The sequence below is a fragment of the Polypterus senegalus genome, chromosome 2 (assembly GCF_016835505.1).
Source record: "Polypterus senegalus isolate Bchr_013 chromosome 2, ASM1683550v1, whole genome shotgun sequence".
NCBI classification, from domain to species: Eukaryota; Metazoa; Chordata; class Cladistia; order Polypteriformes; family Polypteridae; genus Polypterus; species Polypterus senegalus.
In genome coordinates this window covers 98966211-98986678 of record NC_053155.1, presented here as the reverse complement: position 1 = coordinate 98986678, position 20468 = coordinate 98966211, and the positions used below count along the sequence as shown (strand labels likewise).

At 38.9% G+C, this 20468-nt stretch overlaps 2 protein-coding genes across 2 annotated transcripts in view; one reads left to right on the top strand and one right to left on the bottom strand.

Moving 5' to 3' along the window:
• Positions 1-4663, top strand: part of ints4 (integrator complex subunit 4) — a 40961-nt gene extending 36298 nt beyond the window's left edge. Inside the window, exon 23 of the mRNA XM_039744233.1 lies at positions 4362-4663. Within this exon, the coding sequence (XP_039600167.1) occupies positions 4362-4549 (188 nt within the window). The 3' untranslated portion in view covers positions 4550-4663. The remainder of the gene's footprint in view (positions 1-4361) is intronic.
• A 193-nt stretch (positions 4664-4856) lies between these two features.
• Positions 4857-13985, bottom strand: aamdc (adipogenesis associated, Mth938 domain containing). The gene is made up of 4 exons (XM_039744234.1): positions 13894-13985; positions 11026-11157; positions 8903-8998; positions 4857-5618 (listed from the first exon to the last, which is right to left on the bottom strand). The coding sequence occupies exons 2-4, from the start codon at positions 11155-11157 to the stop codon at positions 5478-5480; spliced, it is 369 nt and encodes a 122-aa protein (XP_039600168.1). The 5' UTR covers positions 13894-13985; the 3' UTR covers positions 4857-5477.
• Positions 13986-20468: the final 6483 nt, after the last annotated feature.

Below are 20468 nucleotides of genomic sequence, written 5' to 3'. Positions count from 1 at the left end.
TAGTGATTTTACTTTTCTGGTTTGAATTTTAACATATTGATTGGATTGAGGGTTTTGAACACCCCTTAAACTTAATTGTACATTTTTATCAGATCATATATTTATTTAATGACCATTTATTGCACTGTTTTGCACATTTTTTTGTTTCATATGATTGAGCATTGTACTGTTTAAATTGTAGAAAAAAAGGTTAGCATTGCAGATTTTACATGTAACAGTGCTGTGCTGTGGCTTTCTGTTTGAAAATACTGCCAAACCTGATTTTTCTTTTACATGGACATTGGAACTGTCTGACATCCTGCCATGTGACATGAACAGACTATCCAGATGGTTCTTTCAGTATTTGAATATTGGCACCCTCAACGGTTAAACTCCTTTTTTCAACTACCCTTGCACATCCCTAGTTAAGACTACAGCCCTGTAGTCATTTAACTGTAGTGAAAATAATTTCTGTAAAATAAATTTGCTAATAGCTGGAGCTTTTTTTGCAGTTGGCATCATGACTTAACTCCTCCTAGGTTGTCACATTTGTATTATGCTTTACAAAAGCTTAATAAAATTATCTTTTACTTTAACACAATCATACCAGCAGTACATATTGCAAGTATTTTGCACTTCCTGGCACCTAACAACTTCTTAGCTGTAGATTCTCTATTCTTATTGATTCTTGCATGGATCGAACTCACAATTGAGCACATCACTTTTCAAAAATGTTTTTTTGTATGAAGAGTTAGCAAATTACACATACTGCCCTCTTTAAGAATTTCAAGACTGTTTGCTAATCTGATGCTGATTATGCTCATAGCCTCTTATATTTCCTCTGCACTAGCTGGCTCTTGGACAGTCCTACATGTAGCACAGAGGTGTCAACGCCACATCCACAGCGCTTCAAGTTTCTCAGAGTATAACCCAGTGCTTCAACTGGTGCCAGATCTGATCTTATTGATTGTTACAGTTCTTATTGAGCTAAATCTCACATTTTTTTAATATTGTAATATAGATTTTATTCTCATGAACCTTTAATTGAAATAAATGTTTGGACTTGCAGTGGCTCTGCATCCATCCATCCATTATCCAACCAGCTAAATTCTAACTACAGGGTCACGGGGGTCTGCTGGAGCCAATCCCAGCCAACACAGGGCGCAAGGCAGGAAACAAACCCCGGGCAGGACGCCAGCCCAGGACGCCAGCCCAACGCAGGGCGTGTGCACACACACACACACACACCAAGCACACACTAGGGACAATTTAGGGCTGCCAATCCACCTAACCTGCATGTCTTTGGACTGTGGGAGGAAACCAACGCAGACACGGGGAGAACATGCAAACTCCACACAGGGAGGACCCGGGAAGTGAACCCAGATCTCCTAACTGCGAGTCAGCAGCGCTACCCACTGTGCCACCGTGCCGCCAGTGGCTCTGTAAATGTTATTAAAAGAAAAAAAATATTGCACAGCATTTTTATGCCATCCCACTGATGTTCTGCCAAACATTTTGAGAGTTATAAAAAAGTTGTGTGTGTTGTTTGTTTTTTATATCTAAATTAGCCCAAACGTAATACATTGATGTGTAAATCAATAATGACTAAGATCATACACACTGGAATGACCCTGAAATAACTTCAAAATTAAACAAAAACGATTAGTATTCAAAATTTCTCCTCTGAGAGAGCAATTCATACCAATGGAAATATTGAACATAATTGAAAATAATTGTTCCTTGTCTTGTCTGCTGTACTGTATTTATAATAAATTTTTTCCTTGGGATGCATGTCCTCTATTTGAATTTAGCTCAGAGCATTCTAGGATACTCAAAGAACCATACTAATCAATAAGAGAACAAATCTGAAAACATAATGCATGATGTAACATTCAGGAGTGTTAAAGGACCATGCAGACACTGTAGACCTCAGTGGACTTGGTTAATTAAATTACCAGTTTTGCCTTCAGCAATGCTGGTAATCCATCTTAATAAAAGGATAAATCTCTGTGTTCCAGTTTGGTTGCTATGTCTCCATTACCTGCCATTCAGTACAGCATAAAATGCATTACTACAAATGTTTGTGATGCACCATCTGTTGGAATGACAAATGCAATGCATTTTACATACATTTTAAAACAGACGGTGCACTGCAAACGTTAATACTGAGGTCTGTGTTGATTACTTACATTTCATCCCATCTGTCCCGAGGGATGCTCCAAGGAGTACAGTGTCACTGTTCAGAAAATTCTAGATGAGATGAGTGTAACTGGTTTATAAAAGAAGGTGGAATCTCTCTTGATTGGATTAAAGTCACCACTCTAGTTACAAAACCAGTGCCTTTCCATACTTGCATTATTTTGTCCGTCACATTTGTTATTCATCGATTTTTCAGCTGTTTGTTTTGCTTGAGTCCATTTTGCACCTTCTGGCTTAAGAAGTTTCAATAGGGGCCTCTGCAGATGTCCGTTCAACTCTGATTTACACCTTTGTTATCGGATGTAGTACAGGCTTGTCCTGGTTCGAAGAGATTGGTCCCTTACTTTGGAAAACAAACTGCATGTCTACATCTCTATCAAATCTACTTTATTAACTTTATTGGTGGCAGTGTCCACTTTGCCCTACAGAACTGAGCTTAGCAGGTTGGTTCCATTTGAGGATTGCAGGGGCCAAAGGCAATCTGAAGAGGATTGGGCAAAAGGATGAATACAGGCCTTGGCGAGCCTCTAGTCCATCTCAAAGACCACTCTCTCTTACACATAAACACATACTGTACAAATACAAATAACTTAAAAAGAACAATGCTTCTTTGTTTGAGCATGTCTGTTTTTAATTTCCATGAAATGGGACTTGCAAAGATATTGGGACCCGCAAGGGACCATTCTGGATATCAGATTATTGTGGTAGTTTTATGCTAAATTATAGGGTGACCAGATTTTCAAAGTCCCAAACTGGGACATTCATTAAATATGTATGCCCACTTTTGTTTTGTTTAAATTAAAGCAGGCATTTGTTTAATGCCTGCTTTAATTTGTCATCATCAGAGAGGGATAAGGGCATTGGGGGGGGCAATTTCACAAATGGACAAACGTGATTCTTCACAGTGGCTGATGTGGAAACAAATAAGGGCTAGTACTCTGTTTTTATCTACTTCTTGGTCTTGGCGATGCTGCCGCAGTTTAACAAGTTCTTAAGCTTTTTCAGTTGGAGTTTTAGTCACACTATTACACGTAAAATGGTGACTCATTGTATTCAGCAGATAATGGAGCTGTGAGTTTGGTTAAGCATAAGATAAATACAAAGTAAATGTTCATTTGTGCTGTGGACAACATCTTGTATGTCATGGGGCACTTCACTCATATCTGCAGGACCTTTTGTTTTCCTTGCTTGCATCTTGTACTTTTACGGTTAGGAAGATCAAGTTTTATTACTTGTTGAGACTTTAAGAATTGGAAGGTGTCAACTACTGGTACCCTGGTTCTGTTCTGCTTTCAGTGAAGCAGCTAGGAAGACTTTTATAAAGCAGATATAACTTGGTGATGCTGAGGTTTCCAGGGTGCCCAGCTGGATATGCCAACAGAGGATTGCAGTCTTGCTTGCTCAACTAGCCAATAACTGCGAGTTCAAACCTGTGCAGTCTGTCTGCTGATATTTCATACACTTGTATTGGGGATCTGTTTGCCATCAGTAATAGCTATCGGAAGTTAAAAAGTGGAAAATATTCAAACTATACAAGTTGGTGTAAACACTGCCAAGGTAAAATTGAAACAGTAATTTGTAGTTTAAGTCGCACAGGATGTTTCTCCATTTTAAGAGAAAGACATGTTTGCAAATTTGCCAAAGCTTTTCAATGGGAAATTTTGAAATTTTAAAACTGTGTAATCCGTTCAGGATATGTCAGTGTAAGTTGAACTTTCATGACAAATTTCCTTAAACGATAAGTGTGCTGAATTTCCACAAAATTGGCCCACCAGCATGCATCGTGTTGTATGAGGACAGACAGACATAGGTGTCCCAATAAGCACATTACATGTGAACATACCTAAAAATGTGGCTTTACTTCCTCCTGAGATTTTACTGTTGGTGGGTGCTTCAGTAGTTTTTGACAGCATTAACTCGCCACTCTATCCATTTTCAAACCCACTTACTCAGTTCAGGTTTGTGTTGTTTGTGTTTTCTCTGGTACCAGTGGACACAAGATGGAGGCCGTGTTATAACCTATGAAGTTACCTTGAAGCAACATGTTCTTCATTTGACTCAACCTTCTTAAAATTAGTTGACCCTTTGACTCATTGAATATAAAAAGCCTTTGTTTAGATGCTGTATTTGGCTGTTTTGGGTACTTGATAAATTAAATGACTCTTTTTTCACTTTTCTTACAGAGCCTTGTCAGATTGACGTCCAGCTTCTTTTAGCATACAACTCTAGCAAATGCCAAATCAATTCTCCTAAGTCAGCTTGGAGTGAGAGCACTGAAGTTTTCCAAGCTACTGAGAATTGCATTGAGGGAAGTATTCCTCTCAGCAAACCTGTCAAAGTGTACATAATGCCTAAACCAGCCAGGCGCTGACAAGTCTTCATCCTGGTAACAGAGATTTGGAAAAGATATCAGACATAGTGTCGTTTTGTTTGTTTCTTGTAAATTATGTAAAATAAACTTAAATGGTTACTTTTTATAAAATTATTGAATCATTGAATTGCTTTCTTATAATCGTAAAACTTTCAAGTTACAAAGTGAGAGATGAAACATTTAAATCAAAACATTGTATTTTTAAGCACATTCCTGAAGTCAACTGTGACACTGGCTAAAGAGAGTACACAGGCAGCTGTAGCAAGAATTGGCCTCACAGAAACAATGAGATGGCAAACACATGAAGAGCCTGGGCAGTGAGTTTTATTGCTGAAACGTCACAGACTCCTCCTGTACAGATGGTAAGCATGTGTGTGGTGATCTCATTAAAAGAATTACCAAACAAAAAAGTCAACATGGACGTCTTTCCTCCTGTATGATAAACAATACGTTGTTCTCTCAATATCCTTGTTTATATTGTGGCCATTATATTCTCCACATACACACACATTTTATTCTTACATTAGCAGTGACAGAATTAAATGAATGTTTTCCACTTCACACTTCATTTTGTTCTTTTTTTTTTTTATATCCTTTTGCCCCTTGTGTTCTGGTGAGCCCAGCAATGTTTAAAGTTAAAGGGTTCAAGTCTAGAATGTTAACTAATGTAACTGTACATTGCATGTTTACTGTGTAAAGTTAATTTCAGAGATGTCCCTCGGATCCTGACTTTACTCTGCCAGTGTAGGTGGCTGTTCTGCAGAAAAGTTAAATACACAGGTCACTCGGAGAAATTACATTTTTCCAGACACAGCAAATATGTTAAAACTAAAAAAATCTAATGTGCATTTTGCTTGCCTTGAAATGAATTTGGTTTTTGCACATGCAGGAGATGTTTGCAAGCAGCATTTTTTTTCTTTTCAACTCCTCAGCATGTTGAATGAAAGACCCCTCCGACTTTGTGACCCTGGCAGGCCAAATCATTGTATTCCTTGACCGCCTTCTCAGTCTGAAACACTTTAACATTCACTCCTTGCTTCTTTACATAGTCTAATGTATTTACAGGCACCTAGTAAAAGAAGAAAAGACATTTTACAAGTTATTAAAATTTATACATTTTGTTGTTTAGAAATCTTCTCTTACTAATACAATAAAACACAGCTGCAGTAAATGTAAAAAAAAAAAAGTGGGTATATGGAAAAATATGAATAGTTGAATTGCAGTGTGCACAGATAGGAAATTCCTGAAATCTGAACAGAAGCGCCTAGACAAAGGTGGTCTTGTAGGGGTATGAACCAATAAGAGGGAGCCAACATTCCTTAAATCGAAACAAAAAAAAAAAACGCCACTGACCACATTTGGATTCTACTGAGGAAAACACTTCTCTGTGCCGGGCTTGATACTCGAAATGTCAAAAATGGGTTATGCTAAATTTTAATGGATATTTTGGTGTCTTTATATATAGATTTTTTTAACGTTGGTTTTTCAATCATCATTATCATTATTGTGCTCTGGTTACACTACACAAAAATGTTTGATTTCCTGAAGAACTTTTAGTGACTGATAGACTGTTTCTAGCTGAACACAAAATCTACCTTTAAGACTGAATGTATCAAGTAAGAATTTATGGAAACATTAAATGTTGTTGAAAACGGCATGGATGGTGCAGTAGTGGCACCGCCGCTTCGCAACAAGGAGATTGCGGTTCATATCCTGAGGAATCCTTGCATGGAGTTTCCATGTTCTGCGTCTGTTCATGTGGTTTCCTCCCACAGTCCAAAGTTCTAGGAGTTTGTAAAGTATAACCAGCAGCACAACTACTGTAGCCACTTAAGACACAACGTGTTCCAGCAGCAGGACACGGCCATATTTCAAAGTTGTGTTTGTTGCAATCAACCCACAAGTCTATCAAAAGCATTAATGCTATTTTTACATGGACAAGTGTGTCTTCTTTCAAATAAACTGTTTCTGATGTCTGCTCAGTTTAATTAGTAAAATATGCAATTTCCACATACATATGCCGAGTTTAAAGAATTTGTTTTTATCAAAGATTCCACCTCCATTGAGCCACATACAGTAAAGCGCTCAAGATGATTAGAGAGCCGAGGTTCAGGGTTGTCTACGATTGGTTATTCGTATTACATGTCACAGCTCATCTTTATACATCGTTATGCTCAAGTCAGATTCTGATCACAGTTGGCAGAATGACCCACTGCTACTCTCGCTCTGCAAGTACTGCTTATGCTATAACTTTGAAGCGTCAAAACGTGCAGTTTTATAGTTCTAGTGTCTTGGGATCAAATTACCATAACCAGACGCCTATCTGCTCCATGGTTTTCATTTTGCAATTTCTCAAAAGGAAAGCCCTACATTTGTAAGGATTACAATGATATGTCCATCTTTGTCATTTTCCTTTTTCTCACCATTACGACAGCAGAAATATCCTACTTGCTGTGGTGAAGCACTGTCCACATTTTACTTCAGAAGGTGTAGCAACACAGTTGGGGTTATAAGTAATCAACAAAGGTCTGGACACCTGTAGGAACTGCCCGCATCAACTGTTGAGGTTTACTTAACTTTGATTGCTGTAGAAAAGCTGTAAGTCGTTTTTAAACCTTGCCAGTTTATTGCTTGCCTTTGCACCATTTCAGGTTATTCACTGGACCTGAGCTGCTTACATTTCAATTAAATGCACAAATGGCAGTGTTTGAGTAGTTAATTGTAAGTAATCAGATCCATATAAATACATAGAGCAGTGAGGCACTGTACAGACAAGAGAAGGTAAAGAGTATATAGAGAATGGTTCAAATGTGAAGAACAAAGTCTGAGGGGTACACAAATGGTGTGAAGATGAGGTGGCCTAGCGCTGAAATGTGGGGTACAGCGGGGTGCCAGCTACAAGTAGGCGACGGCCCTGAGCCTGCTGCTGTTGGCACAATGGCTCCTGTGCCACCCCCAGAATGTAAAAGTGAGCAGCACTGACTTTAGGGTATGTCTGAGCCCACCTCTCTGATTGATGGCGCATGTTGCACAACAAATGAGATGAGCCCACCGTCTGTCTCATTTGTTTCTTGCTTTTATTTACTTTTCATTTTTTTTTTTAAAAACTCGGACAGCACAAGCCAGTAAGAATTTCCTTCTATTTAAAAAAAAAAAAAAAGCTCCCAGCCTTTCTCATCTACTGCTATCGTAATGACCCATTTTTTGATCTGGAAGATCAGCATGACAGCGGTGAATAACAACTGAAGTGTTAGAGAATAGTTTGGGTAACTTGGTTCGTAGGGCGCAAAGCCTACTGACACTCCATGCTAAACTATTTCATTTTTTTTACTTTTACATTGGACAAACTGATTCTTTCTTCATGAAACAGTAGACTATTTGATGGTTCGTTTGTTATCTATCTATCTATCTATCTATCTATTTTGTTTGCAAAGTTAAAAAGTATACTTTGCTACTAGGCCATGTTTAAACCCAAAAGACAGCAAGTACTGCGAGTCGAATGTCAATTGGTATTTTTTGTGTTCAGTTTTAAACGCTGGTAACGCATTCTTACATTTTATGTTGCCTCTAAACTGCATGACAATGTAGCTGCGGTGCCTGAAAGTCCATGGGGGACCACCATACCACAGCACAGCACCAAAGACAGAATAAATTGATCTTAAAACAGTAAGTACTCAATAAAAATTGAGGGAACACTGAACATGTGTGTCTGAATTCTCAGGGTGGGGACTGAAGGCTCAGTGCTTACCCCGTCCCGTGTCTACATATGGATTCCAGTCACCTCTTATTTTTAGTGACCGGACGTTGTGTTGCTTAATGCAGTGTAATTGACTTAAGGGGATTCAGTAACTGGCTGTGCTTTGTTCATTCTTTCAATAAACCGAGTATCTCATAATTCTCAAATCATAACAAAATAACTAATTCCTATGTTTTTAACCTTGGGAGCCCCAAGCTGTCTCCGAGTAAGGAGGAGCAGGACTATAGAATTCTCGTATGGAAAGCAGACTTGGTTTCTACTGCAACAGCTGTTCTTATTTGTATTTTGCCATATGACCCCTGCCTTACAGGAACCCCTCGATTTTGCTTTCAATTTCTTTTTAAGGTCAGGTTTGTTATTACACGTACTGAGTACTGTTCAGTCTTTACACACGTCGTTCCATGACGACTCTAAACTAGCAATGCAGGAGTGTGATGGACACTCTTACGTAAGGTCTAACAGGGATAGTTTTCTGGGACCTTGAATTGGAATTCATGGGTCAGGAAAGTTACCAAAAAAATTAAACTACAATAAAGTAGTAGCACAAAGTGTAGAATTATTCAGATGTAACTGAGTGCAGACTGTGTTTCCCCCACCTGTAAAGCTTCGCTCATTCCACGTCCAATAATGAGAATCTCTACTCCTTTTCTCAAGACCTCGTCCAAGTCCGCAGGCTGCACTCCCGGATGGTGCTGAAAGGAGAAATAGTAAGCGTCTACAATGGAGTTTTTTTAAATGTTGAATTTTATTTGTTTCTGTTTTCATCTGCCTGTCTTAACACCACAACAAGCCTTGAATTCCCCCGAGTCATCCACCATTAAGTGGACAGTTTGATTTGATGTTCATTTGCTTTTTGGTAAGAAGCATCGGCTCACAAATCGCTATCCCTCCTTAAAAAAAAAAAAATACCCCTTAATGGAGATGTTCTAACTTTGGGTTATGTAATCTTTTTCTTTCATTAATTTTGTTGTAAGACTCCGACAAGGCTGTGAATTCTAGAATTGTACTTTTTGCCTTTTTTATATTGTAAAATAGCGACTGGGAGCCCGATTGTATCAGGCTACAAATTCTACGTTTGTGAAATCAATAGTTTCTCTGCAAAGAACTATTTGTTTTTTAAGTCCTTGAAATGATTTTGTTATCACGGCACTGATCTGTGCTTACAATAGACCTTTTCGGACGATGTAATGAAGAGCTTCCTGTTTAAACGGGGCTGCGAGACGTGAACTCAGCTCTTTGGCGCACCTCATTTGATTTTTTCCAGCAAACAAATTTTCAAAACAAACGTATTTTACGACTCTAATCAGAGTCGGAGTAATAATTATGTTGGCGTGGTCATTTTAGATCTGAGATCGGCTAAAATTTAAACAATGACCGTTGTTAATACCCAGCCGTCATTACTCAGTTTGCCAACAGATGTCAGAAGGACGGATGCCAAAACCGAACAGCCCAAAGATAGATTTTAACGTACCAAGCAAATGGAGATATGTTCTAAATTACAGTTCTGGAGATGTCGAAGGGTTTAAATCAGTCGACGATTTTAATCCTGGAAAGTACGCCCCACCAAACCTACGTTCCAAAAACCAACCGAACTTAATGTTATCTGCTCGAACCAACACTGACTTACTATACTCGGCCGTCCAGCAGCGTCACTGAAGCATTCGAACATTCTTAGCCAATCATGCAATACTGCGTCCGCGTTTGCCACGTTATGTTCTAGCTACAGAGGTAGAGTCCCATTGCATGGTTCTAACTTGTATTGAGTCGAGGTATTGACGCGAACACCACACATACAGATAGTATCAAATCATATATAAAGGTTATAGACTTTTCCATGTCGTAAGTTTCCATTAGAACAGCACTGCTCTACATTCTTTACATACTACTAAGTCTATTTACTGTGGATGCCATTATCAAGGGTTTCAAAATATGGAAGTACAGTATGGACATAGAGCACGACACAAATCCCGCTGTCCTGGTTTGGCTGATTGTTTCAAAGTCGCGTCTGTGTGATATGTGCTGTTACCGATGGGGCGATTGGGCCCTCGCACACAAAAGGCTGGACATTCGCAAGGTGATGTGGATTTCAGCAAAACCACAGTTCTAGTCCAGAATTAGCACACAACATTAGGAATTGTCTTTGAAAATGCACTTTACAAAACTTTCTTTTTTTTCTTATTTTAAAAATATTGGAAAGACCTTAACACCTTTTCTAAAAATGAAGGATATTGGAAAATAACCCATGTATCTATTTCTAGTTGGACTGACTACTGCAATGTGTTATGTACTGGCTCTCTAAATCTTTCTGTTAATTCAAGAATCATTACAAGAACTAGAAAGTAAGAAAAACACAAAAGTCCCTGGCTTCAAGTTAAGCACAGAGGGGATTTCAAAATCCTCCTTCTTGCATATAAAACTTGACATGACCAAGGCCCTGCTCACTTAACTGAACTTATCATGACTTACAAATCAAAGCACACACTAAGATCTCAAAATGCCGGCCTCAAGAAGATTCCAAGGATTCATAAAATAACTGGGAGGTCAGTTCTGGATTTGGATTCCAGTCAATCACTGAATATATCTATTCTGGCTCTGCCTCTCTATTTCTTTCCACTACTTCAGGTCTAGCTACTGAAAGTAGACAAATGTTTTGATCTTTTTCACTGACTTATGAAATTTTTTGCATAAAACATTGTGATAGCTTGATCTGTTCACTTACATCAGTACCGGTTTCTCTCCAATCCCAGGCACGACTCCCTCCAGGCCAGACTTTACAATCCTTATATGCAGTAGCACAGCCTTTGACCTTCATGTGTCCCCATGACAGTGATGATATCTCAGGGGATGACATCTAAATCACATCCAAAAATTACATAAAATCAATTTTTAAACTTCTGAGCTACCTTGCCCACATAAATAACTTAAAATGTAGAATGTAATAAGCACAAAGTTAATAATGTCCTCTGGGAAGGCATCCGACATACAAAATCAACCAAACTATTACATATACAGTATAGTAACTTTGGATAATAATGTCTATAAACTACACTTAAGGTGACTCATCATGTTAAACATGTATGGTTTAGACAGTAGGGGACGCTCCAGAGCCCCAAACACCCAACACAACAGGCACAGATACAAGTTAAATGGGCAAAGAATCTTTTGGTTGTGGGAAACTCTTCCTGATAAGCATTTCCCACCCTTATAGCCACATGTATACACAATAAGCACAACTCTTTTCCTTCCTTCTTTCGCAGGTCACTGCTTCCTCACGATTCTGACTCTCTGATGTGAGGCAGGCAGCTCCTTTTATTTAAGCCACCTCAGAAGTGCTTCCGATCTTCTGCATATGTGGTCTGTAAGTTCTTCCGGGTGTGGTGGAAACCCCATAACATAGAGACTCCTCAATCCTGCAGCACCAACGGCATCCAACAGGGCTGTCCTCTGGGACTACAATACCCGACATTCCCTATGGGCACCCATGTGGGAATCTGAGCCCGGGCTCACTGCCAACTAGCGTCTTGTGGGATATAAAGCTCTGTATAAGTTGTCACCCCATGTCCTTCCATCCTGAAGTCCTGGTAAAGATGCTGGCCGTCCTTCACAATGGAAATAAGTTCTCTCTATAATACACTTGTAAAACACTAATTGGACTATTGTGTGAGATTCTGACCACTGCGGTTCAAAATAAGACAGACCAGCACTATAGTAATCGTGCTTACTTATGAATGAAAGGCATCATGTATCTAAAAATGTATCTAACTTCCTGCCTTGTCCAAAGTGTTGACAGTAAAGGCTCCATCCTCACATGACACTGAAGAGGATTAAATTGCCTGGAGCATGTTATGTATGGGAAAGCACATTTCTTTGTGTAAAGCTCTGAACTCTTCACACTGAGAGCTAGGACATCACGTCCATTGTTTTTGAATTTTATAAATCACTCCCTCTTTACAATCATATTCTGCATCTTGCAAAGTTATTGTCTTGATTGCTATATGACTATGATTATTTTTTTCTGATTCAGAAATAGTTTATTTAAATAATGTTTAATAGTTAATAATGATCTACCTATCAATCATGAGTCAGCCATTTTCTAACCAGCTTAGACCTGAACACGGTTTCAGGGGGTGCCAGAGTTTATCCCAGGCAGCAGGGGGCGCAAGGCAGGAGCAAGCTCTGGAGAGGCTGCCAGTATATCACAGGGTGAACACACACACACACACCCAGGGACAATTCAGCATCGTCAATCCATCTAACCTGCCATGTCTTTGGACTGTAGGAGGAAACTGGAGCACCTGGGAGGAAACCCATACACACAGGAAGAGGGGTTTCGTAGCTGCGTGGCAGCATCGGTACCACTGTGCCACCATACCAACACTGTCAAAATAAATATACTGTATAGTTAAGGCAGCTGGTTGGAAAATTAATAGATGAAAAATATGCATTGACGTGGTGCCCTCTAAACTTATGAAGTTCACTCTACAAAGCAGTAATGTTTTCATAAATTACACAGCTCCCATTTACAAGATTCCCATTTAAAAAATGAAAGGTTACTTTGCCTCCTCTATGAGAAGTTACCAGGCAGAAACGCATAGCATTAGTCAAATACTATATGTTGATGCTTTGGGCATGTATTAGCATATACTTCAAAAATGAAGAAAGCGTGACTAAGTAACGAGTGCTGTTATTACCTCTGCTCTATTGTTTAATTTGAAGAAACGAAAAAAACAGATTTTTTACAGCAGCAGACTACATAAGAAACGTCTGAAGAATTCCATAAGATAATGAAAGCAAGCACAGACAATACTATCCAGCAATGTACAAACGTTCGCATTCAAGCGAACCAGTTGCATTTTAAAGCTCCATACAAAGGTCAGTTTGTAATGAATTCTAACTGTCAAACTACTTAAAATATAAGGTTAGCAATGCCCGTTCACTTGGCAAGACGGCAGCTGAAACGAGACACCTACCACTAGCGCTGTTTAAGGCCAACTGAAGCCAAGATCGAAACGGACCAGAGTACAGAAGACGCAAGCTAAGCAACAAAAAGGACTGTGTGGAGAGACTGACGTGGGACAAACAGAATATACAGAACACTTAGGGAGCTTAACGTTACTTACTACACAGGAATTCCTGTCTATATTTTTCGGTTATGTGCCAGTTTAGGGACATTTCGATTCGTGTGGTCGTGTCGTTGTCTAGTCGTGTTTTGCAAAGCTGTCTCGACCAAAAAGCGTGTTCGTCTTGGGAATTTTATGCTGTGAACTTCGCAAAAAATTTAAAGTGCCACGGCATATAAAAAACGCCCAATATCAAAAAAATATACAGGAGCTGCATATGTTTTCCTCTTTTTTACTTAACAAATCAAAGCTTGCGTTGAATTACATATGCTGAAAAACTAGCAAGAAACAGGCGCGCACATGCAAACAGATCTCCTTTTAAAAACCCGAAAAACCGACACAAAACCAGCATCAGTTTAACATCATTTTCTCCTTCGACCATACATCCCGTACACCTATTCACTGATTTCTCGTAGTTTAGTTAAGTCGACTGTACTTTGTTTCTTCCCTTTACTAACAATACTTACCCTCGTCCGAGTGACGCAGTGTTGCTTCCTTTTTCGCTTAGTTTTCCTTGGTTAACCTCGTCCTTCTTGCCATCCAATAAAATCATCGTGTTTTGATAACTCCGCCCACCTCGGCTCGCGCACACGTTTAGTGAGAATACAGAGCTGCTCCAAAGTTGTAAAACGACATCATGTTTGACGAAAAGCAAACGAATTTGTCTATATTTAAATGAGTTTCACTATATTTCGTGTAATTTGAGTGATAAATATAGCAGAACAATGCTATATGCAGAGAAAATAATGGACATTAAATGATCGATCTCAAAGGGACCGCAAATGCTGTTCGCTTGCTATGGTCATTGTTCAAGCGCAAGGTCTTTGTTAAAGTAACGAGAACGGTATTGTAGTGTATTTCCATTTGCTTATACAGTACTCGGTGGACTGTGGAACGATGGAATACTAATACATCGGATATACTGTACTAATAATATACTATCGGATATACTATACTAATTTTAATATATTGGATGGAAAACGCCAACAGGGACAACGTCCCTGATGCCCAAGTAGTCCCCAGCAATTCCTAGAAATGCCCCTGCGCATGCCCCTTTGGTCCCTTCACTGCACCAAACCTCCTTGTGATCTGTTCTACGAGGGTATGATTTCTCGGCTTGATACTGTGGCTGCTATAAGTTTTTCGATGAAGCTGTCAATTTAGACCAGTTTACATCTCCATCATAGACCTCACAAAACGAGTAAAGGAGGGCAGAGACAATTCCTGGACTCACTCTGTGATAGGGTGAAGGCTATTCGATATGTAATGAGCTTAAAGCAGAAATGCTGCTTCCCTGAGAGATGTTTGAGTTGTTTTGGGGTATTTTGACATAATGTCCCCTTGGTATCTCCTGTGGGATGCTTACAAGACAGGACCCACTGTGAAAACTCCTAGGGGCAAATCCAGGACACACTTTACAATTATAACTGTCAACTGGCACGGACCATCTGCCAATTTCCTAGAAGGATTTGCAAGAAGTTGCAGAAGGTGCTGTCCAGCCGAGAATGTTCCAGTCATGCCTATCATTACGATAACAGGAGCGCAACTCCAGTGAAGATTGTATTCAATGACTGTATTTTTATTTAACAAGTTCAATCCCATACCTCCCTTGAGCTACTGCCAAAGACAGGAATGGATGATTCACCTTTTAAATGAAACACTTGTAAATGCTATACAGGATGGACAGGCATCCCGGCCAAGAGCGAACGTGGTTCCTTGCCCAGATAGGAAGTCCTACTAGGCGGATGGATAGGCATTCCAAATGGATATACTGTACTTACGATACCTTTCTTGGCCAAAATAAAAGGGAAGGACTGTCTCTAGGGGTTGTTTATTCCCCCAGGAACCAAGATTGCAGCAGCCCTGGATATCGATACGCGTTCGGACACCAGCAGGGAATGCCGGGAATTATAGTCCAGTAGCACAGCCCTGCTGGGGTCTGTGGGTGCCTATAGAAGGTGCTGCAGGTAACTCCCTACTATTTACGACTTCCATATGACATGAAAGTGCTTCCAGCAGGCTTTGTCCAGGTGAGGCAGAGCTGGGAGGAAGGAAGGCAACACTCAACAGGGGGATTGGCAATGTGGAGAGAAGGCGAGAGAGGCACCGTATACATTTTTTGTACAAGGTATTTTGTAATAAACACCTCTTTGGTTTAAACCAGGGACTTGTTTGTGTATTTGAGGCTCAGTAGCACCCCCTAGCCTTCACACATAGTAATTGTAATCACAAATAAATGCCTTTTCAAAAATTGTGGAATGGGGTTTCCTAGTACTGCACACAAGTAATTATTCAACTTTGTAATTTCAATTTGCCTTTGCTACTTTGCCAGAAAAAACATGTGCAAAGACATAAATATATATATTATAACAACGTTAAGACAATAATGATAATAATACTTGTCAAACTATTAAACAAATCTTATAAACAAGAAATAAAAAGGTTTTGTCGGGTGCACACACTACCTAAAATAGTTTGTTTTATGTCTCAACCAATTGCATTATCAAAAACACACACCGTAAAACATGCAGTAAAGAACAATACATTTGATTATTACCAGGGACGTTTCTGCTGTAAGGGAAAATATTAAATATTATTTATACCAATTGATTCAGTTAAGGATGCAATTCTATAGAAGGCAATCTGAGGGCAAATACTGGTGTGTTCATCTTTCTAATTTCTCCTGCCCCAGACCAAGGAGGGTCATTATTGACCCCTGGACAGCCTATATTTCTCTATTAATTGTTGATTAGTGAAATGGTCATAAAGGGTTCATGTCTACTGCTAAACAACATTTAGACAAGTGGCTTGACCTCTTGTATGGCAATGTCTTAAACAGTGTCTGTAGATGAGCTGAATAATTCTCCAGATATTGTAGCTGCCATTGCTGTTGCTGGTTCTAATGGGTGTTTTACTTTCACACTTTAAAGGATGTGACTGATTACATAGCAAGTTTGACTGGTTAAATCATTATGTACTCAAATAATCTACAGGGGAGACATGGTGGCGCAGTGGGTAGCGCTGCTGCCTCGTAGTTAGGAGTCCCGGGTTCGCTTACCGGGTTCTCCCTGCATGGAGTTTGCATGTTCTCCCCATGTCTGCGTGGGTTTCCTCCCACAGTCCAAAGACATGCAGGTTAGGTGCATTGGTGATTCTAAATTGTCCCTAGTGTGTGCTTGGTTGTTGTTGTTGTGTGTGTGTGTGTGTGTGTGTGTGTGTGTGTGTGTTTGTGCGCACCCTGTGGTGGGCTGGCGCCCTGCCCGGTGTTTGTTTCCTGTGTTGGCTGGGACTGGCTCCAGCAGACCCCCATGACCCTGTAGTTAGGATATAGCAGGTTGGATAATGGATGGATGACCTACAGTTACTTATGCCACAAAGAGCCCTTTTTGTGCTAGTTTATAGCCTACATTATAATCTTAGACTTATACTATGGCATACTCCAGCTAATTAATAAATGATGTTAAATACAAGATAAAGATGTACTTAGTGTTACAAAGCTTTCAGGAAATGCACCCCTGAATGTTTACATCTGAAAGGGAGTTTTTCTCACAGCTCATAGCATTACATATTCCTAGCACAAGCAAAAATACTTCTTAATTTGTTGATAAATACAAATTAAAACTAGGTTATGTTATATAAATAAAGCAGAAAATCACAAGTATATCAGCATAAATCACAGTGAATTAGAATAAGACAGATGCATAGAGTTATTGTTTCCCCAGTCTTTTTTGATGCTGTAGTACCTGATCTCCTTCTGTATTTTATTTTGTTGTAATAAATCCCTTTAACTTCTCTGATGTCACTGGGCTTAAGAGTCTCCTCAAGAACATCATCTGTGTTCCTAAAAGATGAACATGGTCGCATGTCAGATGCCTTTTCGTAATGTATAACACAGCTGGAGTTAGAACCACAATCTGGAGTTATCATAAGTTCACTGTTCCTCTGCTGCGTCATGAAGGAGGTTATCGTCAAGACTGGAATCTAGCCTTAACAAATGTCTCCTTATATCCCCTTGATGGCCCTTGCCATTTGCTTGTATTTGTTTGCCTCAATAAAAATCTGAAATGTAATAGTATACTAATTATGTTCTGAGACTTTTCAGGTAAGGAAGATAACAATAATATTAGGAATTATAATGTTCTGTTTGAAATTCGTAGGTTAACATTTTGTGAGATTTTTCAGATAAGGAAAACAGAAGCCTTGAGGTAAGGTAGTTGTACTCATTAATCATGGCACATGAGTGTAGTGATGTGTTTCATCGTTGACCAGCACATGCAAGTAAGAATCTCACTATACTCTGTACATTTGACAATAATGACCCTAGAACAGTATTACAAGTTATTGGTTGTATTTGTTGCACACTATGATATTTAAATGTGTTTCTCATTAAAGACTAGTGAGGAAGGAGGTTAGTCACTGAGTCTTTGCTCAGACAGCTTTTGGCAAAGGTACTTTGAGACTGATTGTATATGCAAAATGGGTTCATGCTGGGCACAACAAAGTCCTTGATTTTCAAGTGTACCTAAAAGTAGAAAAAGCAGCAGCTGTTAGGAGATACTTGACTCATTTTTTAACTGAAGATTTTTCTCTATATTACTTTACTTAATTGTGAGATCAATTATGGGCTACTGTATATCATACTGTAAGGTTAATTTCAGCCTATTAGGGTAACAAATTTTATCCTTCTGCTTTAAGGACCTCACAGAGGTATTTTTGTATTAATAGTGCACCTCTTTGTCATTTTTTACATTGCAGCTTTAAGGACATTTTGTACTACTGCATCACTACTCCAGCATTCTGGGTTCAAATCCCAACCCAATCTTTATATAGTTTGCACATTCAGCCAATTTTTGTATGCTATTTTCCAAGTCCAAAGCACATGTGTAATACAGTAGGTTAAATGTTATCTCTAAACTATCTCCTTATAAATGAGTGTTGGTGTGCATGTGTGTGAATGTGATTTCTAATGACCTGACACCCTGTTCAGTATCGGTCCTCACTTGCTGCCAGTGCTGTTGGGATAAGCACCAATAACCAACGACTGCAAAATGGTTAAGCAGATTAGGAAATGAATAAACAGACGAATATGAATAAATAGACAAATGTCAACTTTTATATAGAGTCCCATTACAAGCAGTTTTATAAACCAAATAATAATATTGTTGTGTATTAATCCATTTAATATACATACTTTTCCTAAGCTGAATGAAGCAATGCCATGACTGTCCAGGACTGGTATGATTTTGTGTCAATCTTAGAATGCATCCAATGATACCAGCTAATCTGCAGTCATTGATAAACTTTAAACTGTTAGCACAACTTTGGTTCTGAATCCAGACTGACTGACCAGCATTAACAAGAGAGTGCTGCTATATGCTTAATGTACTGACTCTTCTAGGCACTAGCACTATTTAAATAAGAATTGAATCAGGAGATGGATTAGGATTTTGTTAAGAAAGCAAAGGTCCATCCCAGTAGGGCAATACTCTAATGAACAGGCACAGAACTTGAAGTTAAAAGTGTAAATGAAAGAACATACCAGAGGAGTTGAAAACCAAAATAATTTCATGTAACCAGAGCAGAAATGTAGGACAAAAGTAATAATCTATTAATGAAACAATCTGTTGCTGAAAGTCTAACTAGAACGCAAATAAGAATGCTGATATTTTCTTTGCTGCATCCAAAAACAAACATGGACAAACCAGGAAGTGCATGACAATGACCCTTGAACTGTTAGGAATCTATATTTCAGTAACTCACTGGGTCTTTATTTTGCAAAAACACTTACATTGGGGTATTCCCCAGCCCAGGTACCTTGATTCTGCATTCAGTTTTTTGGAAAACTAACATAATTTCACATAATCATAATATTGTTTATTTTAGTTTTGTAATTTTATTTGGGCTGTTTCTGCTTCCATCTCGGGTAGTGCCATTAGGACGGCTGCCCTCATTGTTAGGGGCATGCATGTACTCGGTGCTTGTGGCCCTTTCCTTACAATGAGACAGGTATAAAAAGTTGTGAAAAGTATTTCCAATCCAAATTTGCAGATAACAAAACCCTTTTTGAATGTTCTTAATGGCTCTTTTCAAAACTGTAGTGTTACTGGCTTTGACTCGTGATTAGTTTTAACTTCAGTTCTCATTTTGACTTTGGTTGGTTTGGTTATTACAAACAAAATGGTGCTACCGCAAAAACATATTTACTTTTACATTATTAAGAATGTACCTAAACAAAAAAATAAATGAACCCATTGTGTTTCTTGGCATCCCAAAACCCCCAAATGTATGGCATGGTTATTTTTACTCATCTCGGAATGAGTGCAAATAATTAAAATGTACCTCACATGAAACCTAAATACCTGCTCAGAACACTTAGCCTTTCTACAGATGTTGCACTCAAAATAATGTGGCCACCTGAATCTTTAAGCTCTGTTTTACCTGTCATTGCCATGCCTATCTGCCTGTCAGTCTGCTCCCAGTGGACTGGTTTAATTGTAATTTGGTACACTTATCTTTCAGTAGAAATCTGGTTGGTAAAATAGATGCTAAAAAACCTAACCAGTGTTTCTGAGATAAAATAGATCTGCAGTTCCTCCATGGTGATGTGAAAGACTGTTATTGAATTATGGGAATAGTTCAACCGTCTTCATTGCAGCTGAATGTGATACAACAAGCTATTATGTGTAAGAGAGCCATTACTTTTTTAAAAAGTGCAAGTTGCCATTGGATAACTTTCTTCATTCGATAAATGACATAAGTCTTTACTCAGGTGCTCTTTATGTAATATTTGATTTTAGATGAAGGCTTGAAAGTATTTAGTGTCAAATATTTGCATTAACAGATAAAATCAAATACTTTTTCCTTGTAGTATTTAATAGGTTTTACTAATGCGTCATGGCCAGTGGTCCAAACTGCCTACAAACTTCTAGTTATCTTTACAATGTTGTTGCAATGGGTCATCTGAAAATTTAAGCTGTCAGCTAGAATGATTCCACTTCTTATATATCAGTATGGCTAGACGTGAACGTGGACTGTGCCATAT